The sequence below is a fragment of the Mustela nigripes genome, chromosome 10 (genome assembly GCF_022355385.1).
Source record: "Mustela nigripes isolate SB6536 chromosome 10, MUSNIG.SB6536, whole genome shotgun sequence".
NCBI lineage: Eukaryota > Metazoa > Chordata > Mammalia > Carnivora > Mustelidae > Mustela > Mustela nigripes.
The window spans coordinates 2067595-2094546 of NC_081566.1; the positions used below are offsets into that span (position 1 = coordinate 2067595).

At 35.3% G+C, this 26952-nt stretch overlaps 1 protein-coding gene across 5 annotated transcripts in view; it reads right to left on the minus strand.

Moving 5' to 3' along the window:
- The window catches only part of KIFAP3 (kinesin associated protein 3), a 163948-nt gene that overhangs the window by 31177 nt on the left and 105819 nt on the right, over nucleotides 1–26952 (minus strand). For 4 of the 5 annotated variants that reach the window (XM_059412420.1, XM_059412424.1, XM_059412423.1 and 1 more), the window contains exons 16-18: nucleotides 25530–25628; nucleotides 20273–20358; nucleotides 6370–6559 (exon numbers count right to left, since the gene is read on the minus strand). In XM_059412420.1, coding sequence (XP_059268403.1) covers nucleotides 6370–6559; nucleotides 20273–20358; nucleotides 25530–25628 — 375 coding nt within the window. Of the gene's footprint in view, nucleotides 1–6369; nucleotides 6560–20272; nucleotides 20359–24116; nucleotides 24252–25529; nucleotides 25629–26952 lie in introns of those variants that run through there. The other variant, XM_059412425.1, reaches the window with a different exon arrangement.

A 26952-nucleotide genomic window follows, 5' to 3' on the forward strand; every position in this document is an offset into this window, starting at 1 on the left:
AAGTTTCAATTACTTTTTGGTCATGCCCTGAGTTATTAGATTTATTGGACTACCTATACTAATTTGCTCTACACCACTCTGCTTTTGAGAAGTTCTTTTTCTTTGTTTATAAAGTACTCCTTTTTCTTTATCTAAGTCTTTATTATTGCTTCCTGCTTACTTTAGAAAGATACTACTTTCTTATTTACTCTAATATAATCTAAGATAACCTATTATTGATAGAATTATGAATCAGTTAAGAATAAGAAAAGAATTTGAGGCAAAAAGCTGTAAGTGATGGTTTCTGGGCTGACCAAGGCATAAAAGAAATGTATTTCTGAAAAAAAAAAAAAAAAAAAAAAAAAAAAAAAAAAAAAAAAAAAAAAAAAAAAAAAAAAAAAAAAAAGAAATGTATTTCTGTATGTGGCTTTTGTAATAATTACTTGGGAAGCTGGCAGGGCTTTTGAAGTTTCCTTTTCTGAAAGTATTCTGGGTTGTTAAGTGACCTATAGATAAATGTGGGCTAGGTCATACAACATTGTTTAAAAAGTTGGCATAGTAAGCAGCAAATTATTTACTCACCAGATGGTCATTTACATCTACCACTTGCATAAAATACTCTGTTCGGTTCTAGGGGAATTACAAAAAGTTCCAATACCTAATTTCTGTTTTCAAGAATTTTAAATTAAGTGAAACATAAGGCAAACACTTAAGATGCAATTAAATAATACATTTATTTAATAAATGACACACAGCAGGAATGGATGTAAGTAATGAATGAGCGCTGCAGGCAGAGGAAGGTGTAGAGAGATTGCTGTGCTCTGTAGGGGTTAGAAAATCTTACTTGGGGAGGAGGGAGGCAGAGGCATAACTGATTTGAGTCTTGAAAGACTGGTAGCAATTAATGACAAAATCTATTTGAGGAGCAAAGTTATTACAAATCAAGTGAATGATAAAATTAAGTAATAGTGTTGGCAAGTGAAATTAAGTAATAGTGTTGGCAAGTGACTAAGTGAGGTGATTTGTATTTCTGTACGACCCCTGTACCACTTTTTTGTTACATATCGTATACTAAAGATTTGTATTATTATATAATTGTTGAATTGCTAATGAGTATCTTTGGTATAATCTCTTATTTAGTAAATTTTAAATATTTAAGAGGTAGCTTAAAAGTATCTAATATTTAGTCCAGTTTCCATGTTCTCGAAAAGTTAATAAATCAAAAGACCAGCTAAACAAAAATGGTTACAAAAAATGAAATTATGGGAAATGCCAAGACACAACAGATTGAGAATTAAGCAGTTGCAATAATATTTTACATGGATTGAAGACTTCTTACAGGAGTGCGGCTAAAATTAACAAGGTTAAGACCACAAAAATCAGTAAGTTCCTCTGTTAAATTAAAACCAAATAATTAAAGGTCAAGTTTTAAGGAATCTGTGAATTTCCGAGGAACACAACTAAGTAGCGTGCCAAAATAAAATATTTATCGCTCTTTGAAAGTGAATACAAAGATATTCAGCATGCTAGTATTATAGAGGATTCTGATACCCAGAAAATAAATACAACCAAATAAAAAGACACATGAATTGTATTTTAAAAGTTTACATATGAAACATGACCTAATGAAGTAAACTGGATTAAGAAGAAATTAAATGAAAAACTGTCATCCATTTCTCAACATCTTCATTTTGATTTGGAGCTCCCACTGTCTTCAAAGGGAAAAATGAGTAGCAAAAGGATAAAGGAAATACAGAGAACTACAAACTAGAAGCTCATCAAATAGAGATCAAACTAAAAATGTCTAAGTTTAAAGATTCAGCCAGCAATTTTATAAACTTTTATACTTATATTAATTTTTAATAATCTGAGAGCACAGCAATTCATTCAGTAAATTATAGCTTCTACTGTGTCCTTTATAATGTCTTGACAAAATTTAGGCAGCTCTGCTGTATGGGCAATCTTTCTTTACTAGAATGAGAAAAAAAGGTGAAAGAATGAGGAATAAAAGTGAAATTCCATCTTAGATAAAATCCTCAACTCAAACACCTCGACTTCTTTGGAATTACCTATTTGTTTCTTAGCATTCTGTATCCAAAATTAATTCTTTTATAGAAGTAATACAAAGGAATCATATATTCCTGATTACAAAATCCAGCTAAACCTAAGAATGTTCTTCCAAAGCTCCTACTCTAACCTTGATAGCGACAAGGAACCAAAGAATTTCATGGAACATTTAAACTACCAGAGAACAAACAGAAGACAGAGATGATACACACCAGAGCCCTTTGTAAGCTGCACAGCTTTATAAACTTTTTGGTTACTCAATTATATGAAGCCTCTTAGACCACAGCTACACAACACACCTTTTTGAGGTGCTCCCAGTAATGATGATAAATAGGACTATGAGTAAAATGGGGTCTATACTGGGGCAAGAAAGAAATCAAAGCAAATTTATCGGGAGCACAGGTAATTTATCAACTTTCTGATTTTTATTTTATTTTATTTTATTTTATTTTTTATAAACATATATTTTTATCCCAAGGGGTACAGGTCTGTGAATCGCCAGGTTTATACATTTCACAGCACTCACCAAAGCACATACCCTCCCCAATGTCCATAACCCCATCCCCCTCTCCCAAGCCCCCTCCCCCCAGCAACCCTCAGTTTTCAACCTTCTGATTTTTGCAACCCAGTAAAAAACTGGCTTATAGAGATTGTGAATAAGGTAAAATAGGGGCGCCTGGGTGGCTCAGTGGGTTAAAGCCTCTGCCTTCGGCTCAGGTCATGATCCCAGGGTCCTGGGTTTGAGCCCTGCGTGGGGCTCTCTGCTCAGCGGGGAGCCTGCTTCCTCCTCTCTCTCTGCCTGCCTCTCTGCCTACTTGTGATCTGTCAAATTAATAAATAAGATCTTGGGAAAAAAAAGGTAAAATAACTCAGTATCTTCTTATATATATTGTTACTGAAATAATCTTTATTTCTTAAAGTCAAATAAAAGCATAATATTGGGCTTTTTAGTGAATGAGTCAAAAGTGAAATTGTGACTGTCTGGGAGAAAACAGATATCAATAATGAAGAAACTGAGAAAAAGAAATTGCTAAAATAGAAAAATCAAAACTTACCGAGCTACACCTTATAAGACATATCACAGAAACATACAGGTAAACAAAAAACTTTTTTTTTAAAGATTTTATTTATTTATTTGACAGAGAGAGATCACAAGTAGGCAGAGAGGCAGGCAGAGAGAGAGAGGAGGAAGCAGGCTCCCTGCTGAGCGGAGAGCCCAATGCGGGGCTCGATTCCAGGACCTTGGGATCATGACCTGAGCCGAAGGCAGAGGCTTAACCCACTAAGCCACTCAGCCGCCCTGAAAACTATGGTTTTACAAATAATCCTGAGACAGAAACAAACATTGTAAGCTTCATATTCCAGAAATATATTCACATATTAAATGCTAAGATTAAGATTCAGCAAGTTGATGAAAAAACAACAAAAAAGTCATTTAGAAATATGTAGTGGTAAGACAGCTTTATAAATTATACTTCCTCTGTGGGTAAACATGTTAAAGCAAACAGCATCATTTTTATGATGGAATAGCAAATTACTCAGTGACTACATTCACAATAATTTTAGACTCTAAGGAAAAAAATACCATAACTAAAGGAGATTGTAGATTCCTATTTTCTTGTGACAACACTAAGATGCTTTTTAAGGGGGCGCCTGGGTGGCTCAGTGGGCTAAGCCTCTGCCTTCAGCTCAGGTCATGATCTCAGTGTCCTGGGATCGAGCCCCACATGGGGCTCTCTGCTTGGCAAGGAGCCTGCTTCCCCCTTTCTCTGCCTCTCTGCCTACTTGTGATCTCTCTCTCTCTCTCAAATAAATAAATAAAATCTTAAAAAAAAAGAATAAAAAGAGAGAAACACGTATTTTCACATATTTAACAGTTTGAAAATATAGAGGGCAGTACTGATGAGTAGGCAGCAACAAATGCTATTTCATTTTAACATAAAAGATAAGACCCAGGGGATCACAGGCCACTTAACTTCACCTCTGTGGCTGAAAAGCTACTATGGCTGCTTTCATCAGAGGCAGCCTATAGTTTCATGCATACCGGGGACTTGAATAAGATGGCTCAAGTGTTCAAACAAATCTGCAGTTTTACAAATTTCTCTGGTGTTTCTGAAGATGCAACTGCACACAGTGAAAGACAAGAGACTGCTGTTATCTAGGTTTCATGATATGCATCAAGAGGTACCACAGATTCATTTAGTTGAACTATTCATGGACACGAACTAGGGAAAATAACAAATAAACTAAAATAATATAGATGGCTTGATATGAGACCTTTATCTTTATTAAACTCATTGCAATGTAACCTCCACTGTTAAATGTCTACCAGATCATCAGTCTACAGAGATTAAAAAAAAATAAGGATATCTAATGATTATATTCTACTCCTCAAATGCTTGAATTTATTTATTTTCCCATCAGCTGTGGTTGCTTCTAAATTTTGATATATAAAAATATATATAATTCAGATCTCTCACAAAAGCACAAGTTGTACATTTTAATTATAAAATATCTCAGAAAAATATTTATGATTTTCACTTTAAGAGGTTAACCTATGTAAATTAATTTTGGGAATGTGGTATAAATTTTTAGAAATTTGTTCTGAAGTTCTAATCATATTAAAACAACAAAGTTGAACACTGAGATGGTTAAAAGTTTTATTCAATTTTGGAAACTAGTAATTGATTCACACTGAAAAGTAGCCATCAATCTTCAAAGCAAGAAACCTGATTCTACAGAATTCTGATTCTGGTTGGAAAAAAAAATTCATATCATATATATTTTACATCATTTTACTTCATGAATATCTGAATATGTAAGGAACAGCTGCTTGCCATTACTGAACTAAGGCATTCTGGTTAGCTGAAATTAATGATCTACTCCATCTGGTTTGAAACACAAGGCAGTATTTCATAACTACTGTAAAGTTCAGTTTGGAATAAATTAATTTAATTTTTAAAGTAAAGTATCAATTTTCCAAGATTCTAGTATCTATACCAAGTATAAAAATAATACAGTATTTATGGGCAATTTGCACAAAACAAAATTATGAAAATAAAGTGTGATGAATACATAGCAGGGGGAAAAAGCCATTAATTGAGACACAATATTTTAATGTTTTTCATATCCAACCTGCTACAGATCTTAATTAAAAATCCTTTTCCTGGGGTGCCTGGGTGGCTCAGTCATTAAGTGTCTGCCTTTGGCTCAGGTCATGATCCCATGGTCCTGGGATCAAGCCCTCTGCTTGTGTTCCCTCTCTAGCTGTGTTCCTCTCTGTCAACTAAATAAATAAAATCTTAAAAAAAGAAAAAGAAAAAGAAATTGTTTTCTTCCTCACAACTAAATGAGTTCAATGAAGTAATATTAGTATTGGCAACAGTGCAACACTTTGACAGCCAGAATATGCAGAAACTTACCAAATCTTTGTGTCAAGCTCATCCTTGGAAAAGGCAGTATGACAGAATCAACAGTTATAAGTATATGATTTATATAAAAATTAAGTTTTACCCTAAAAACACTAGCAGAGTTAGAAGGAAAAAGGTTTAAGTGTCTAAATCTTCCCAACCAAGTAGAGTTAACTAGTTCAAAATGAAAGCAAAACCATGGTAAAATGAAATACATTGGAAAACAAAACATAAATTAGTTAAGTTTACATTTTTTTAAAAGATTATTATTTATTTGACAGACAGAGATCACAAGTAGGCAGAGAGGCAGGCGGGGTTGTGGGGGCAAGCAGGCTCCCCGCTGAGCAGAGAGCCCGATGCAGGGCTCGATCCCAGGGCTCTGAGATCATGACCTGAGCCGAAGGCAGAGGCTTTAACCCACTGAGCCACCCAGGCACCCCTAAGTTATACATTTAAATAAATCCCAAATAGAGTAAAAATGAAAACCCTGAGAATGTCATTTTAAGTTATACAGTCTAGAAAGTAATAAACTGGGTTTGGGGGTGGGTGAGCCTGGTGGTGGGTATTAAGGAGGGCACGTATTGCATGGAGCACTGGGTGTGGCGCATAAACAATGAATCTTGGAACACTGAAAAAAAAAGTAAAAAAAAAAAAAAAAAAGTAATAAACTCAGAGTAATGTTCCTGGGTACAACATTTTTTTATGGAGGTCACATCAAAGACTAAGTTGGAAAAAAAGGTGAGTTAACAGGTTTGCATGGTGTGTATGGATGGTACTTTTAAAATTATTTGCAGAACTCCACTTAAATACTACAAGAAGTGCTTCCAAAGCTTGGGAACGAGCAAGGCTGGTGGACCAAAATCCCTATTTATGGCACACAAGCTATTTAATTTTGCTTTGGTCATCACCTTACCTGAGTTGTAGAAGAGGTCAGGTCTTTCAAGAATGTCCCCTTCATGGATGTACGGCTCAATGCGATCATCTCCGTACAAGTACTGCTCACTCTCATCCAGCTGGCGGCTCTCTACCATCTCCAGCCACTGGGAGTTATGCCAGCGAAACTTTTCACTCTGAATTTTCTTAGCCCATTCTTCATCATATTCCTATTGAAAACAAATAGGTATATTATGTAAGCTTATAAAGGAACTACCTTGGCCCTCAGATATTAGTACTAATTTAGAGGCTCTTTGTTTGGGTCAAAGGGAACATTAAAATACCTGTCAGAATTAATTTATACAATAATCAATAAAACCAATTAACTACATATATTAAAGACATCTGTTTGAATTACTAATTGTTAATGGCAAAATCTAAAAGTAAACTTCACAAATTCTCTACTACTAGAATTTAGGTGTGCAATCAGACTTTGGCTCTCAAAGAAATCTGCGGCTATAATCACTGGTGGCAGTAATGATAGGTGCTTAAGCACTAAAATGACGTCTTTCACTACATCTTCTCTGAGATAAACACTTTTCAGTAGGAAAGAAAGGTATGTCTCCTAACTACTGAAATGGTTTACCAGGGAAAACAAAGAGAATTTAATTTTATATTAAATTAAATTCTAAGCAAATAGATTAAGGACAAACGAACATTATCTTCTTTTTAAAAAAGATTTATTTATTTGACAGAGATCACAAGTAGGCATAGAGGCAGGTGGGGGTGGGGGGGGCGGGGAAGCAGGCTCCCCGCAGAGCAGAGAGCCCTATGTGGGGCCCGATCCCAGGACCCTGAGATCATGACCCGAGCTTAAGGCAGAGGCTTAACCCACTGAGCCACCCAGGCGCCCAAAAAACATTATCTTACTTAGTCATAATTACTTCTTTAAATGTCTATTCCCTCCTCCAGTGATGAACTCCTGAGGAGCAACTTTTGACTGTGACTGCTTTACTACTATCTCTCTCATACCTGTTCACACAGAATGCCCTTGGTGAACGTTTCTGAAGGACTTTTCAGCAAGTTACTGTTTGCTACAGCTGAACCGATCTAGCTCTTGACTTCTGCCACAGATTGTGGCTACTTCTGACTAGTATAGCCACTGAACAATTAATGGACAACACCATGGATGGCATAGATTTAAAAAAAAAAAGATTTCAAGGTACTTCTTGTCATTCTAACTCTAGGGTCTTAGTTTTAAATTCCTCTGTCATATCTGTAACGTTTTTGTTTATAGTCATCTAAAAAGGTGCCAGGCAGTACTACTATCTTCCCATAGTCAACATGAATATGATAATTAACAGGTGGACCAAAGATACATTTTATTTTTATTTATTTATTTATTTATTTATTTATTTATTTTTAAAAGAAGATTTTTATTTATTTGACAGAGAGAGATCACAAGTAGGCAGAGAGGCAAGCAGAGAGAGAGTGAGAGAGGAGGAAGCAGGCTCCCTACTGAGCAGAGTCCCGATGTGGGACTCGATCCCAGGACCCTGAGATCATGACCTGAGCCGAAGGTAGCGGCTTAACACACTGAGCCACCCGGCGCCCCCAAAGATACATTTTAAATACTGAGCAATTTTCATCCAAAGCTGAGGCTCAGAGTAAAAAAATATCACCAGAGTAGGAATTTCTGGGGTGTAAGAATAAGTCTAAAATTTTATTAGAATGTAACTATTATTATCTTGTTCAAATTTTACTTGTTAAATTTGGTTAAGTTGCACATTATCGATAAATCTCAGTATTAGCTGTCAGACTGTGTGTTCTAACCTGTACATCTTTGAAACTATAATAGATGTCCCTTTTTAACTGAGGGAGAAGTAGAAAACTTTTTTGGCTATGATACTACTGATGGCAGTTTTCCAACAAATTATTGCTTTCCTTTTTTAACAGTTAAATATTAACATTCCTATTAAGCTATTTCCTGATATATTATTTAAATTTAATTGTATAAAAGATCAGTTATAAACATTATTACATTTTACTTTAAAAATAATAAACATTTACTAATCCAACTGTTATAATTTCAATATTTAAATCTCTGGATTTTTTTTTTAAGATTGATTTTATTTATTTTTTTTTAAAGATTTTATTTATTTATTTGACAGACAGAGATCACAAGTAGGCAGAGAGGCAGGCAGAGAGAGAGAGAGGAGGAAGCAGGCTCTCCGTGGAGCAGAGAGCCCGATGTGGGGCTCTATCCCAGGACCCTGGGATCATGACCTGAGCCGAAGGCAGAGGCTTTAACCCACTGAGCCACCCAGGTGCCCCTAAGATTGATTTTAGAGAAAGAAAGTGTGCATGCATGCTTGCGAGAGTGGGGAAGGGGAAGAGGGAAAGAATTTTCAAGCAGACTCCGTGCTCAGGACTTGGAGTCCAAGGTGGGGCTAGACCTCAGGACCAGGAGATCACCACCTGAGCTGAAACCAAGAGTCAGACACTTAACTGACTGAGGCACTCTGGTGCCCCAAAGGAATTTTTTTTTTTACTCCAAGTTATAGCTACAGTTTTAATCTATATTTGAAATTGACAATTTAGATATAAACAATAAATGCTAAATCCAAATCCCATCTTGTTGGTATGCTTACAATGAACAGATATAATGATAATTAATACAATCATCCATTTACTGATTACACATAAGTTGTTCTGATAAAATGAGATAATACATATAAAGCATTTAGAAAACCTATATTGAAAACACTTAATGTTAGCCATTACTATTAATTAATCGAAGCGACGGCTTCCTGAATAATTACTATAATTATTATCATGTTATAAATGAGAAAACAAGGCCCAGGACACTGAATTGACTGAAGTGCACACAGCTAACGTGGCTATTACAGCATTGTAAACCCTGGGTTAGTAATGTGGAAAGGGCAATCAAACAGAGGACAAATGAGTGTTTGTCAGGGTCACTGTGGAATGGATTCTTTTGTAATGAGAATATAATAAATGGACTCCAAGGTCAACTTTGAGCTCCAAGGTTCTACGAATGTGTTGAACTGTTGACCAAACAGTGATTTGAGAGGAAGTGGCTTCTAGTCTGGCAAGTTTATTTTATAACACATGGTATTCTCAGTCATGTTCTCTCTGACCTGCACGCACACGGGAGGGTGTAAGGGAAAGAGGGAGTTGGGAAAGCAACAGCACAGAGATGTTACAAGTAGTTTTACTCGCTACAGATTTGAATGGTTCACTATGGGTTTCCAAAACTAAATGAAATACTAAGTGGTGCTAATTATGCAATATGAGCACTGTGATTAGTTTTAAAATAATTTTGCCCAAATGCTAAATTTAATTTTGAACCTCTTTAAAATTCATGCCTTTGCAAGTATACATTTTGGTTCTCTAAGTGGCACAGTTGTCTGTGTTAGCTGCAAAGTTGGCTGCACAAATATATTGCTGTCATATTAGAAGGGGCTAGAAAATTTAAAAAGAACTGATCACATACACTGAGAGAAGAAAAGAATGAGCTTATTATCCATAAGATAAAAAAATTAATGCATAAACAAAAAGTAAATGGTATTTGGGACAAGAAATTCTCCATACTAACTGGCTTTTTTTTTTTTAATTTTATTTATTTATTTGACAGAGAACACAAGCAGGCAGAGAGGCAGGCAGAGAGGCAGGCAGAGAGAGAGAGAGAGAGAAGCAGGCTCTGCACTGAGCAGAGAGCCCGATGCGGGGCTCGATCCCAAGACCCCAGGACCATGACCTGGGCCGAAGGCAGAGGCTTTAACCCACTGAGCCACCCAGGCGCCCCACTAACTGGCTTTTTTCCTTAAAGATAAACTCGTTACAGGTCACTAAAATGTGCCTTATATTATGCCTAATTATACCCAGAAGATACCTTATAATACCAGAAATCCTATTAAATCCACATTAAATACTGTAACTAATTTAATAGGTATTGTTTCTTTTGTGAATACTAGCTTGTTTCACTTGGCGAGAGGTATGAAACAAACTTCTTATTTTGGTAGACAAATTTTAAATTTGATTATCTGAATGAAGAAGTATTCAAGAAAGATGATAGAAAAACACATGACTTGATTGCTTTATTATCATTTAGTTTTAAGCATATGGATTCCTAGTGTAAATCAGGAGATAAAACCTAGTCAAGTGCTCAAAACACAGAAAAGATGGGTTCGCTATTCCATTGAGAGTAAAACTTGCTTTTATCTGTAAAATGTTTCAGAAATAGGTATAAGTTTAAAAGTAAACTGGGGTGCCTGGGTGGCTCAGTCAGTCAAGCATCTGACTCTTCCTTTCGGTGCAGGTCACAGTCCAGGGTTGTGAGATCAAGCCCCCGTGTCTGCCTCATGCTCAGCGCAGAATCTGCTGGGGATTCTCCCTCTTTCCCTCTCTTCTCCCCTTCTGGCCCCTCCCCTCCACGTGGTGTGTGCTCCAGTGTTCTCTCTCTTCTAATAAATCAATGAAAAATCAAGAGTATTAAAAAATCTTTAAATCACATATCCCTAAAATGTACTTAGCCTAGTAAGTAATGCTCTGCACAAAGAAAAAAAAATCATGCTTATTCTAGGCATTAGTAATTTACATGCTTCTCAGAAGATTTTACTATTCTAATAATAAAAGTACATGTAAAAATGTGTAAGAAGATGCTATTTTCTTCACAAATGCCCTTCAATCTTGAGCCTTCTTATCACCGTTCAAGCTTATGGCAATGTTCTTATTAATGAACCTACACACAGAAGGCTTAGTATTTAAAAAGAGACCATCTCTCCACAGCCTATCTAACCGTCTGACAGAAGTGCAAACACACAAAGTGTGAGGATCCGTGGCTAAATTGTGGCACTAAAGCTTGATTTGTTAGTATCTTGGGAAGCTGATTTTCCAAGGCAGGGAGTTAGCACAGATCTAGCACTAATGTAATTAGACTACTTTTAGCAATCTGAATTCCTTTTAAGTTTTTACCATTTTTTTGGATCAGTTTATGACTGAGTAAATTCATAGAACCAAGACACATCTTATCATTTTAAGACCAAAAAGTATAGTAGCAATGATGCAGACTGTATTGTCCCTTTAAAAAAAATAATTTTATTCTAAGTATTTTTGTACTATAAAACTATAGGTTTAATTTTCTATGACTAACATAATGATTAATGTGTGCATTACTGTTTACAGAATCACAATGAAAGCACTATGACCGCCTGCTTAGCTCGTCAGAAAACAACAGTTTTTCCTTCAGGAAATAGTAGACAAAATCTGTTATTCCATACCAAGCTGTGTAATCATCCAGGCTATAGAAAATTATTTTTTGCAAATGATCCAAAGATTACAGATCCCCACTACAGTGAATCCACTACAATGACAACAGGGAGTTTTCATGGGAGGTAACCTTAAGATTTAATAAGTACCTATGGCTTTTTGTTATAGATCATAGCAAAGAAAATAAACCTTGACAAACCAGTATCAAGGCCTTAAAGTCTCAAGTAGTTAGAACAAGACTGTTTGAAATATTTATTAACTGTAAAACTATTTCATTATCAAAAGAAAGCTGAAAATTATAGAAAAATAGCACATTGATTTTCAATGACTTCCTTAATTCCAAAAGTAATTGCTAACTTTAGGAAATATTTTAAAGATTTAAAACCTAAGTATGAAACATTATTAATATACTGTATTTGTGCCATAAAAGTTTGCTTTAGGTTGTGATAATACAGCTTCAAGTACTTGAATGTTTACCAAATAAAGCATTTTGGAATGAAGTATGTTATGAGGAGTACAATATTGGTTTAAGTAATTAACTTCTCCTTTTCCTTTGTAGTAAACATTAGTGAAAATCAAATGAGATAGTACTGTTTTCATATGCAATGCTGGCTTTTCATCTTTATGTTTCTGAAACACTGATTTTTATGTCCCGGGTGCCTTGACTATCAAATATTTTAGCTTATGGCTGCAGAGAGTCTATTTAGTACTAAATTAATAGGCTAGGTAGGACAGTGGTCCCAAGGATTTCAGATTTTGGAAAAGTTTCAAAAACAAATTTTGGGGACTGATGTTAAATGTAAATCAACTGCCATTTACTATTATTGTCTTAGAAAAGAAAGACTATTTTAAGACTAAAAATGTGAGAAAGACCATCTCAGAATGAAGATCTACTTTTCCCGAACAAATCACGTTAACAGCCTTATCGCACGTCACTCTTCCCCAGCCTTGCTCTCTACGTGTGTCTCTCCCTTGACTTCCTCCCACCTGTCTTTTTTTCCCCCTTTCTCTCCAATTTTAGTAAAAACCAGTACAAATTTTATCATGCTCCAGGGACGAGCGCTGCGGAAGACCTGGCCTCAGCTCTCTTCTTCGTGTGTCCTTAGTGAGCGCAGTTTAGCAGCCTTGGCACAGGCAGTTTCTTAGTGTCTCAGAGTCTGAATTTACAGGTGTCAGTGATACTACGGTAAGGTGTACTTCAAAGAACACTGGATTAGGAGGTAGGAGGCCTGGGTTCTGTGTTTCGCTCTGATACTGACAGAAATGAGTGACCATTTCCACGTATTTTATTCCTTTTGGCCTTAGATTCTTCATTTCTAAAATGAAAAAGATCTAAGATTTGCTCAAGTTCTAACATTCTATAAATAAAAACCTCTGATTAATACCATTATTTCATAAAGCCACTGAGATACTTATCCCCCAAACTGAACGGGGATAAGTACAAACTGAAGAATCTTGGCAGTCTAAGGAGTTTATTTTAAAAAAGCAAATAGCAACTCTGGGAAACTGTGAGACCGATGACTCACAGACCTGTCCCCCTGAAACAAATAATGCATTCTATGTTAATAAAAAATACTCACAAAAAATTAAATATCAACTCTAAAAGAATATCCAGTATCAAAAATTTAATAAATTCAACATATAGCAATTAAAATCTATTCTCTCTAACCCCAATCCCCCAAATCTCTCCTCTCTTAAACACCCCCTAGCCCCACTGTCAGGAAATAACTGGGAATTCAGGGATGTCATAGCTCAACCACAGCCAAGATAAGTCGTAAAAGTTTATCAAGCCATTGTGGAAATACTCCAGGAATATAGTTACTTTTTACTTCATTTTTGAAATGCTTCTTTTTACAACAAGGGTACCCTGATGTCCTTGCTTTGAGACTTGAGTTTGTCTAGTATTTGAAGGTACACATGCTTTGTTTTTTATTTTCTCTTCTCAGCTCCTGTCATGATCTTAAGCTCTCAGTTTCTATAAAAACTAAAGTGTCATTCAAGACTTATGGTTTGGTTTTAAATGGAATGTGCCATCCTTTTTGAAGTCCTACATCCCTTTGTTTACTACTTAACCACAGAAACATCATGAAGCCTTAACCAGCCTATTATCAGAGCCTGTTCACTATCAGGAAAACTCTTTGTAACTGGCTTCCGTCACACCTTGTATCTGATTAACACACTATAGGATAACATAGAGCTACACAGATCTGCTTTGTGTTCTAACATACCTGATGGAAAGCAGATTTTCCTTTCTCCTTTAATGTGACAGCCCCTAATTGAGAATGTAATATGGTCTATTTAATACACTTCTTCATACTAAATTAAAGCAGATCTAGAGTAATTTAGTTGCTCATTAAGGTTAAGGTAATAACTGCTAAGAAGATGCCTTTTTATAGCTTAGAAAACACTTATCCCAATGATATGTACAGGATGATTAAATACAGATATACACATAATTAAACACACATACATACAGAGTTGTTGACTTTAATGCACATACTGCCTATTTCTCAACAGTACTATCCCAAGTTTTGTCCTGTAGTGTTGATTATGACATTTTCTAACCAGACCTCAAATATAATTAATGATCTCTTCAACCACTGCTTAAAGCACTGAGGAGGCTCATCTGTGAAATATCATTTCAAATATCACGTTCAGTAGGGACACAGAGTTAAAGACAGATATCAAATCACAGGGACCTGTGGCCGGAAAGACAAGAGACATCACCCATTTACCAGAAAATCTAGGTACGCCCCTTTCCCCATAAATACCTCATAGACACGATGGGCCATTAGTACAGAACATCCGTCGCTGGGGCCAAAGAGCAGTGTTGCTCCTGGAAAGCAAGCCCATGTCTAGATGACAGTCTGCTGGTGTTTTCTAGAGCACAGAATGTAAACTTGACATTCTGGGGACTTTGTGTTGTTGAGTTTTGTATTCCTAGTATCTTAGTGTCTTAACACAGTATGTCCTTAATAAAATAAATTAAATGTTTTACAACCCAGTAATGTCAGGGGAGGAATTTGTTTACCAACTGGGGAAGAATTTATGAGGTTGTCAAATACTTCATGCGAAGCTGAGGAAGTACTGAAGGATAAAAATCGAATTGGGTTTTTAGAAACTGTCTATGATTAGAGGATTCTGTTCTTCCCTTCAGGATTCCCAAGGCTTGGAGGAGAAAAGACAATGATCAACTACTATGTCCTCTCTCCTTGTCTCCCCACAGCTCTCCGAATCTACTCTAGCCCCTGCCTCCCAGAGCTACATGTGAGGCCTAGTCAGACAGGTGACAACTTGCTGATGAGCCCATAGAGACCGCAACACCAAACAGATAGTCCTCCAGGGTACAAAGAGTACTACCACCACGCATCTGTTTCAAGTCACCAATTGGAGGGCTTGGGCCCAAACACACTAAGCAAATCATCACTAATGTAGCATTTCCATAATGAAACTACATTACATAAGTTCTTTACTGCACAAGGCATATTTCCCTAAGGCTTGCAAGGTATCTCAATGTTTCTTATTTTTCCACCCTGTCTTAAATAAAAAAGTTTGCTTTCTTAAATTGCCTCAAGTTACAAATACTCGCATTAGCTCCTTCTTAAAAATTTTTAATTATTATAGTACATAGTCATGCTGAGAATATTAGGATATCAAAGTCCAGAGGTAAAAAGAATCTTAAGAGATCATCCACTCCCATTCTAGGCAGGTTTCTAACTATTTAAGAAAGTTGGTTATTCAGTTATTACTAATGCTGACTGGACAGAGGCTTTACATTCTCCCTTGACAGCTTATTTCTAGTGTTTCATCATCTTTGCTGTGTCTAATCAAAGTTTCTCCTGTTTTGAATTAAGTCAATTTCCTCTTGTTTTACTCTTGAAAAAGATTTGGGACAAGAAAATAGCACCCTGAGTCATGATCAGTAGTAGAGTCTGAGCTCAAAGAACCGACTGGCAGCTATGTCCTGTCCCAAGTGAACCTGAGAAGCAGTCATTTTACTGACGCATTAAAATGGCCCACTCCTCAAATTTCTCCCAAACAAGGAGGCTTAGCAAGGTAGCAGAATAACTCTGGCCTGAGGTTAGTGGATAAATGGAGTCCAAATTAAAATAAGTCACCGCAGATTCAGAACGTGGGTAATTTAACAGATGAGGCGCTTCTACACTAGAAAAGGCAGATTCCTGTTTACCACACTGTCCGAATCAAGGCCTTTCAGTTAATTACCCTATATAGAACTGCTCTGACATGGAGTTTAAAATGCCAAATTCAGCCGTTTTGCAGAATAATCTTAAACTGTAAATAATCATATGTCTGGCGAAAATAATACTCCAAATAATGTTCCAGAGTTAAAACCCAAACAGTGAACAGATTATCTTCCTACACCATTTAAAAATTTAAATGAAAATAATGTAGATAATTAACTGTACCAAGGAAAGAAAATGTTGGTCCAGATAGGTAATCCACATATAAACTTCTCAACAAGGCCTGAGTTTTGGCCTAGTTTGAACAAAACTGAGGCTGACCATCATATAGGATATGCTACATATTTTCCCAACTAACAGTAACTCTCTAATCCCCAGAAATGTCACTGTCAACGGAATCTTCAAAAAGCTATACACTGTCTGAGATTCACTCAGCTGGTGAAAGAACTAGAATCAGTTGTATTCTAGATGCAATACTCTGTTAGACCAAATTGCCATGTTATAGAGGCCAAAAGTTGAATGTAAAATCAGAAACCCTACTCAGCTGCGAAGGGGGGAAAAAGTTTTGGGAAGAAGCTGCTCCCAGTGGTGCAGTTCCTTACTATCAAGCTAGAACTGAACCGGGGCCTTGACTCTCATGAGTGTATAAGAGCAGAAAGGTAAAGAAACATTCTTCTAGTGGAATGTGGGATGTTTTGAGCCCTTCCATCAGCTGTAGACCACTTCTGTCCATCTAAGAAACTTAGCTGTGAATATAACCTAGTTGGGTAGCACAGCAGGACTTTTAAATCATATAATTCACACATGAGTATCTTTAAATATTGTATTTAATAAGTTTATTATTTCTAAATATCTTTTCAGACTAAACTTTTCCAATGTGTGAAATGAAACAATCTAAAATTACTTGGCATAATATCAAGTACTTACTTTGTTAAGTCTCATGTGGAGTCATAGATGGATTAGGTGAACCTTCAAAATAGCTTGTTTGAATTTTTTTATACAAAGTCAAGTGATCAGATACCATCTTAGGAAGCCATATGTAGCTGGCTGATATATCACCAGTTTCATTTTGCTGATTATTCTTTGAAGACCTTATCAACAAGGTTCTTTGTAAAAATAATTACCTAAATAATTTTCTTTGTTTACATTTTAACTCTGATCAGGATTTATAAATTCCTTTAAGGATGGTAAGATCAACAAAGTAAAATGAAGATTAAAAATCTTCATTGGATTTAGAAAAACAAAGGCCAGGGTGACTAGTGAGAACTGTATCAGTGCAATAATGGAAGCAGAACCCAGAATTGGTACAGATTGAAAGGATGAGGGGAAATGAAGGAAGGAAGTAATATGTAGACTTTTTCAAAACATTTGTTTGACAGGGAGAGAGAGAGACAGAGACAGAGAGAGAACTAGGACAGCAGTATAGAAAAAACAGACACAGCGTGAGGAAAATTTCTGTTCAAGATGAGAGACTTTAGCCCGGAGTTTAAAAATAATTGGGAGTAAAATTTTTCACCTTATATTCATATTTGATTCTAAATATTTTTATAAGAAGACTGAGTTGGCATTTTGGAACTTTCACTAATTTACATTCTAAACCAAACATGCCTAAAACATTGCTTTCGAACAAGAAGGTAATTTTATTTTTTTTAAGATTTTATTTATTTATTTGACAGACAGAGATCACAAGTAGGCAGAGAGGCAAGCAGAGAGAGAGAGAGAGAGAGAGAGAGAGAGGAAGCAGGCTCCCCACAGAGCAGAGAGCCTGATGTGAGGCTCGATCCCAGGACCCTGAGACCATGACCTGAGCCAAAGTCAGAGGCTTTAACCCACTGAGGCACCCAGGTGCCCCAAACAAGAAGGTAATTTTAAAAGTATACTAAAAGCTTATAAAAAATTAAAAATTTTTTTAAAGTATGCTAAAAGCAATCCATAACAAACTGACATCTTTTCTCCTTTCCTCATTGCTTAAGGTAAGATAATCACAAACAGAACATTAAAAAGTTTTTTTATTCATACACTATATACTTCATATACAACACTGACTGAGTGATCTACAAGAAAACAGTATACAAGGGGCACCTGGCTGGCTCAGTTAGAGTCAGGTTAGTGTCTGATTCCCGATTCCAGCTCAGGTTGTGATCTCAGGGTCCTAGGACTGAGCTGTGGTTCGGGCTCCAAGCTCAGCAGGGAGTCTGCTTGGGATTCTCTCTCCCTCTCCTATTGCCCCCCCCCACTAAATAAATAAATTATTTTTTAAAAAGAAAATACTATATGAGCCATGAAATTATTCTCTGGGAGTAATAAATATTCTCTATAAACCCTGTGACCAGGGGCCTACATGTCTGAAACATCTTACTGAAGCAAGAATATGCAAAATTTCCTTGGGATGCCTTCGTGGCTCAGTGGGTTAGCCTCTGCCCTCAGCTCCGGTTGTGATCCCAGGGTCCTGGGATGGAGCCCCGCACTGGGCTCCCTGCTCAGCAGGGATCCTGCTTATCCCTCTCTCTCTGCCTACTTGTGATTTCTGTCAAATAAATAAAAAAAAATCTTTGAAAAAAATATGTAAAATTTCCTTATTTTAATGAAGAAATCAAAGCTAAATGCCAACATACTCATTTAGATTTAAACCAGTAATGATAGGGGCACCTGCATGGCTCAGCTGGTTGTATGTCCGACTCCTGATTTTGGCTCAGGTTACGGTCTCAGGATTGTGAGACTGAACCCTGCACTGGGCTCCATACCGGGTGGGGAGCCTACTTAAGATCCTCTGTTTCTCTACCACTCTGTTTCTCCCCCACCTCACACATGTGCTCTCTAAGGGGAAAAAAATGTATAAACCAGTAATGATTTGACTCAGTCAAATCCAAAAAGCAGATGATATCAAGTAAGATCTATTTCTGTAATAAAATGCAAGAAATTGACAAGAAGTTACCTGATAGTGGTTGTCTGATTTCATAATGTAATCACTAGCACAAATGTCAACTTAAAGGATTTCTTTTTTTTTTTTTTAATATTTTATTTATTTATTTGACAGAGAGAAATCACAAGTAGACAGAGAGGCAGGCAGAGAGAGAGAGAGGGAAGCAGGCTCCCTGCCAAGCAGAGAGCCCGATGCGGGACTCGATCCCAGGACCCTGAGATCATGACCTGAGCCGAAGGCAGCGGCTTAACCCACTGAGCCACCCAGGCGCCCCAACTTAAAGGATTTCTAATAAAGTTGTTAACTGACTCTTTAAGATGTTTTTCTGATTCTTTAAAAAGCTTAAGTTAAACTTTGAAAACTACTGAATAGGCTATATTCAAGAAGTTTTTTACAGGGTGAGTCAAAATAAAAAGTATTAATCCAGTTCAAAGAAGGAAGCAAGCAAGTTGTGTGCAGCAATACATGCCATAAGTGAAAATACATTTAAAGTAATCTAGTGTATGGCACATCCCAGGTACAAGGCCCAAGTTTAGGCAGAAGACTCTGGTGGGCAGCATGAGCATGATTTCTGAAGAAATGTGTACATGGAGAGCATGTTTCTAAGTGCTGACTCAGATTACCCTTCTGATTATATTCCTTTGGTTATAAATCCTTTCAAAGGTACTGCAGAGGGTGCCTGGGCAGCTCAGTCGGTTAAATGTCTGCCTTCTGCTCACGTCATGATCTCAGGGTCTGCGGATTGAGCCGTGGGTTGGGAATCCTTGCTCAGTGGGGAATCTGCTTCTCCCTCTGCTGCTCCCCCTGCTTGTGCTCTCTTTCTCTCAAATAAATAAATACTTAAAAAAAAATAAAATTTTCTACAGTCATGAATAACATTATTTTTGTATGTTTCATCATTCTAAAACAACTTACAAAACAAGTATATGCATATAGACAAAAATCAAATCACTGAAATAATATTTGATTTATTAAAAAAGTTTAATGGCCAAATTGCAAAACTGACTGTGTTGAGTTTTAGTAGAAATTCTCATTAAACTCCTGCTCCTATGAAATAATTTCTCTGCAAAACAGATGTTTCTGATATGACGTATAGACCAAATCTAAAACACGTAATATGTATAAAACACTTAAAAATTTGAAGGCTAAAGGTCTTTTTTTTTTTTTTTAAGATTTTATTTACTTGACAGACAGAGATCACAAGAAGGCAGAGAGGCAGGCAGAGAGACAGAGAGGAGGAAGCAGGCTCCCCACTGAGCAGAGAGCCCAAAGTGGGTCTCGATCCCAGGACCCTGGGATCATGACCTGAGCCAAAGGCAGAGGCTTTAAACCACTGAGCCACCCAGGTGCCCAAGGTCTTAATGTTTTAAACATGAATTTAGTATCACTGAATTTTCAGAGATTTACCAAAATACAAGTTTGCATTTACATGAAATGCAAAGTTCTAAACAGACGTACAAAGTCTTCTTTTCTCCCAAATGAAGACTATTATTATCATACTTTGTATAAGAAGAAAAATTACTTACCGCTATAATATCTAATGTATTATCACAGACCTTTCGGATTTCATTATTTTTATCATGCATCAGATCTATGAGATATGCTGGAGCCTCTGAATAAAAGTGGTTAAAGATACAAACTCATTTGAGATTGAGGCTATTCAAGCATATTAGAAAATCCCACATTTCTCTAAATTCAAATGCTGCCATAAATCTAACTTCAAATTTTAAAATAGAATTAGTAAAAGATGACCAGAAACATCTAACATTTCATTTTTTTTTAAAGGACAGGAATAACAGAAATAAAAAAGAAAAAAAAAAACACTAAATAAAAATGGGTAAGGAAAACAAAGCCAGTAAATCTGAGAAAGTACAAGGCCCAATTTTTGAAAACATGAAAATAACTGAAGAGGGAGCTCTAGAGCTGTATCACTATAAAGCTTTCTTGATCACGCTGGCCCACCAAAAGGTTTAGGAAAATTAATTTCACAAAAAAACTGCAGCAGAAAAGAATGAGTTATATCTTATATATGGTTATTATGAGAAAAATAAGGCATTTTCACATGAAAAATGAAAGCTATAACCCAATATTTCAAAAAGGAATAAAGGAATTTAAGAAAATAGAATATATGTAAAAGAACAATATAAATCAAAATTAGAAAACTCAAATAAAATAATTCAGAACTAAAAATAAAAGTAAAAATCATTTCAGATATATATGAGCTAAATTTATGATAATATATGAGTAAACAAAAACAACAGATAAAACTCCAAGAGAAATGGAAGGTAAAAAGGAAGAAAATTTGTAAAATTTAAAAATAAATAAAAAGAGACAATATTAGAAGACAAATATTAAAGATAGGCAAAGAAGATCCAACATAACAGAAATTCCAAAGGAGACAACAAAAGCAATAAAACAGAACTACTAACTAAAACCTATAATTCAGGAGAACTTTCCTGAAATTAGGGGGGAAAAAAAGAGAACTACATACTGAAAGATCACATTTGAAACTTGGAAAAATCAAGCAAGGATGATGAATACCCAGTCAAATTCTAATAAAGCTACGTGGCTTTTAAAAACAAAAACAAAACAAAAAATACACCCAACATTCCTCTGGTTTCACTGGCAAAAAATCAAAGTCATTTATACAGGAAAAAAAAGTAAATTGTCCTCGGACTTTATGACAGATACCAATAATTAGCAGACTACAGACTTCACACAGGCATTAACTCGGGAAAAAAGACAGTGGAAAAATACCTTTCAATTGTTGAGGAAAAATAACTAGCAATCTAAAACTGCATATTGTGTTAAATTATTATTAAAGAAAAGATGCTAGTTATTTTCAGATAGAGATATATTTTATTATTCATAGATATTCACTTAGCACTTTAAGAGAATGTAATTATGAAAGAAAATCAACTCAGAGAAATAGACAAATGGAATTGAAGAAAAAACAGAAAACAAGGAAATAGGTCAACATATTATAAATCTTAAATAAGCACTGGTTTTTAAAAGACAATAACTAAAATAATCCATTTTCAAATGTTACAAAAATGAGGTAAAATAATTATACTAGATAGTAAATAATGTGGAAGATGGGACTGGAAACATTAGACTTAAAAGTGAAAGGATACAGGCCTCTAAAATTGGAGAGAATACATGTTAAAATTTGGGTTTAACTCCCAAAAGAAAAAAGATGGCATATATAAATAACAAATAAGTAGGGGAGAAGGAAAGAATAAAGAAAACTTAAATCAATTAGGAAACCTCAACGAATCTCAAAAAGGCAGTGAACAAAAACTTATGATCTCTAATATTAGTCGGTCTTGGTTAAAATTGTATTTGAAACAGAAGCCACAGGTTTCTATCAAGAAAATTTAGCACATGTGTACAAGCAAATGACATTCTTTGTAGCACTTAAAATGTTGAAAAAAATTTTATCAAGTTTCACAGCAAGTAGCAAAGACAGAGGTTAGCCCACATCTTCTACCCATCAGTGCTACTTACTAATTTTCTTGGGGGACTAAAAGGATACATTTAAAATATAGAAAAAAACGTATAGAATAATATATTCTCAGGGGGACTCTAAAAGGACCAAGTCAAATTTGGCTTATTTTCCCATTCTACAATTTTTGGGGTTTATGAAAATTAATTATTATAACAGCACTGTTTCTCAATTTCAGATTCTCAATTCCTATGATTGTGCTGAGATCTATTTAAATATTTCAAACATCTTAACATAAATCATATGTTTATCTAATAGAAGTCTAAACCTGCCATCTCAAACACCAAGTTTCTTTCATTCTGTTTAAAATAAAATGATGTTGATCAAATTCTCTAAATTAAAAAATGGGAAAAAGAAATAGTTTACTGCCTAATAAATCTTTATTTAAAAATTTAAGTATATCAGTCATAGCAAAAATCACAATAAAAATGCTTGAAGTTACAGTGAAATATTTTAATAATAATTTCTAATTATGTGACAAAAGACCTATTTAAGTATCATTGACATCAATAAAATACCCTGGTTTTTGAACACCAAAACACTGGGCAAAAGGACTCTAGCAATCTTTATACAACCTTAAGGGATGGATGCAAGCATCAGATCGAAATAGCATTCCTAGTGCTTTTGTAAAAATTTTAAATCAGCAGATTTTTTTTATGTCCCATTCCCTCCATTATCAACATACTATATTCTTCAGAATAACTATTTGAAAGTACTCACTTCAGATCCAGTGGCTTAACAAAAATCAAATTTGGGAGAAAATAAAGTTACACTGAGAAGAAAAATCAAATGGAAGTTGTCTTAAGATTGTGGCCTTTGATAATAAGGAACTGACAGTGCATCTTAAACAGACCAGGTTAGAGACGTATCTTCAGTAAGTACCAGCACTTGGTACGTACTACAAATACTTCGTTCTTCAGTAGTCCTCAGAAAAACCCCTACGTGTTACATGTAAACAAAGGTGGTCTTTCAAAGAAGTTACCTAGGAAAGCTATGCCTTCTCTTTCATGTCTTCTAACATATGTTTCAGAGATGCTCAACCCAAAAAAGCATATTAAAATTTCTGAGAAGACCCTGTAGCAAGAAAACCTTTTTAATTGTGTATATGCCCAAATCATTTATTGAAGAACCTTTTTCCATTAAGCAACTATTAAAAAAAAAAAAAAGAAAGTTCCACAGAACACCACTGGGGAAAGTGAATTTATTCCAATGATGTGAAGACTTACTGAAAAGAGTGTATTGGAACTTACTTTCCTGAGAGAGTCAGTTTATAAACCACATTTTAAAAAATATTACTTTGTGATAAAAGAAGATATCTCTAATGTAATTAAGGCAAAACAGTATTTCCATATTGATAGCCCATATCAAAATGAATATTTCTCAGTTAGACTTGTTACTCTTCAGACTTGCCTTCTGGGAGACTTTATATGGCTCCAGAAATCAATCTAGTCCTCAAAAGCAAGAGAAATTCCTCCAAAGATGATACTTATGATCTTGTGTCATTGGCTTTGAATATAATACTGAAGGACTTGCAAATGCTTTGAGTGAGGACCCAGATCATTAAAAAAAGAAAAAGAAAAAAGTCTCCCAAGGTATTACTCCTAAAAGAGCATTTGCCATTTAGATACATGTTCATTGACCAAACAAGTACTAACCACATGCCAGATACTATGTTAACTTCTGAGGACAGATGAAGATGAGGAAGACAAAGCTGGTCCTTAAGCTGAAGAGCTCAACATCTTCTGGTAAAAACAGGCATACAAATACATAATTTGAAGTTCTTTATTGAAGGTCAAAATAAATTACTCCTACTGGGAAGGAGGGAGCTTAACTGCTTGGGAAAGGCTTAACTGAGAAGACGGGTTATAAATCTGCCTTTGATGAGCTGGGATTATCAGGTTAAAAAAGAGAAAACCTCATTTGAGGCTGCTAAGGCATACAAAGAGGCAATAAGATGGGTCTGTCCGATATGATGACAAACCGTGGTGTGGTAAGAGAAACTGCATATTGTAGAGTTAAAGGAGGGAACTTTGCAAAAATAGATTACGGTCAAGTTAAATGTGGATTTTTCACATGGGTAATGAAGAACTTTACCAGTAGAGTTCAAAAGCAGATTCTTTTTTTTGTACACAAAAAAGCAGATCACCAACATGTGTGCACACGCGCACCAATACACACACACACACATTCAGCTTAGATGCCACTTCTACTGCCAGCATTTCATGACACCCCCAGACTTGGTTATATATCTTCTCTTGTGCCCAATGCACACACCTTTATGACATTAATACACTGAATTATAATTTTATATTTCTTAATTACTTATCTCGCCAATTAGACTATAAACTCCTTGAATATAGAGACTGATACTTTTTATACATCTAGCACTTAAAACAGCATCTGTTAGATGCTAAGAACTTGGCAGATGTTTACATGATGAATGATTATGTGTAACGGAAGAGACAGCAAATACAAAACGTTCGGCAATGAGACTGGGTGGATGGTACTTTCATCACCCACTCTGAATACAGAAGGCAGACTGTTTTTCAGGAGAGAATGTTGGTATTGAGTACCCTTTTGAATGTAATAACAATCAACTATCACTATCTCTGTTAGAAACAACTACAGGCACTTTTAAGTCCATTGGGTACTTAGAAACAATCATACAGGGCAGGATCTCTTCTTTTCATTGTAATAATATGGCCATTTTACAGATGAAAGATTTTATGCTCAAGGGAGATTAGATAATTTATCCAAGGTCCTGCAGCTTTTAAATGGCAAAAGGTAACCTAAAATTTGGACTATTTGATTATAATGCTCTTTAGATTGGTGGAAGACATCAAGATGGCAATTAGCACAAATGCCTAGGACTCAAGAAAGAGATTTTGAACAGTAAATACTTAGTATAGAGTTGGTAGCTGATGGCATGGGAACAGATGTATTTTCCTTCATAGAGTGAATATGATAAGATTTTTGAAAGAGTACCAAGAGCAGTCCTAGGAACATCTGATAGTTAAATTAATACAGAAGGAAGTCCTAACATGTGTGTTAAGTTCTTAGGAATCACACCATGACAAGTTAATAGAATTGTTTGCAAGAGTCTACCTGTAACAGATTTGGGATCAACAGCTTCCATGAAAAATATCTAGCCTTCTAAAATTATTTTGAAGTTTGGTATTTTTTCATTACTTTAACATATGCTAGAAAAAAATACCTAAAGATGCATTTTTTTCTGAGTATGTGAATGTCATTATCTATTGTAAATATTAAAAGGATACGCGTTTCCTTGATTATGACATCTCTCGTGGCTTGGTGGAAAACCATCTGGTAGAAGACGTAAATTATCTGACATACAAATTCATCATCTTCTTGTTGAGCTGAAAGGAAGCAGAACACTTCAAATGAAAGAATGCTATAGTTATGTATAAAACTGAAAACCATTGACTGGAATAGTGGAGAATGAGAAAACTGAAAGTGACAGGAGATAGGTAAGGGACAACCAGTTTACATTATTTATAATACATGGTGGCGTATGCAATTTATATATTTAGGTATTTTTTCTAAATTCCATGATGATGATCAGTGAGGAAATTTGTAACATATTTTCAGAAGTTTTCAGTAATTTTGGTTACAGTTCAACTAGGTTAAATTACTTGAAATACAAAGGTAAAAAATAAGATTAAAAAAAAATATATCAGCTCTGAGTTTGAGATTGTCTCAAAAGATCAGGTTGTACTTAAGAAGAACAGAAGGACAAAACTGGTTTAAGAAGATAGTAATAGTGCTTCTCTATAATTCTCACTATATTTTGCCAACAGGTATAAAGAAATTATTAAATTAACTTCTATGTCCCTAATGTGAAATAGTAACACTTACTTTTTTATTTTTGGTTTGGTCCATCATAAGAATTTCTAAAACAACTCTAATTTGTGAAATAAATCTGTTTCTATATTTTGCCTTTATAATATTGACTTTACATGAGGAAAAAAACCCCACACCTTCTGAATTCTAAGTTTTTGGTAGAAAAATGACTATAAAGACATATTATTCTTGAATAATGTTAAAAAAGTTAAATTTTACTTATTGTCATGAAATAAGTTATTTCAGTTTTAATCAAATTGATTATAATAGTAAAAATAATGTTATATAACCACAAGGATAATTAAATTAAATGTTTAATATAATACAAAGAATGGTTTAACAGAATAGCTGACGTCCACTGATTAATATGTAATGGCAAAAGCAAACACTTATAGAAACCTAATTTTTAGGTACTGGTTATGAAATTTGATATATTAATAGTTTTTGTCATCTCTTGACAACAGTTCAATGATATCTGTTAGACACAGACTTATGGGTCAACAGAGCATCTAACTAGTTGTGTAGAAAAAATTGTGGGCCCCTTAAAGTCCAAAGGAGTCTCTTCAATAAATGGTGCTGGGAAAATTGGACAGCTATGTGTAGAAGAGTGAAACTCAACCATTCTCTTAGACCATACACAAAGATAAACTCGAAATGGATTAAAGACCTCAACGTGAGGCAGGAATCTATCAAAATCCTAGAGGGGAACATAGGCAGTAACCTCTTCAACATTGGCCACAGCAACTTCTTTCAAGGTATGTTCCAAAGGCAAAGGAAACAAAAGCGAAAATGAACTTTTGGGACTTCATCAAGATCAAAAGCTTCTGCACAGCAAAGGAA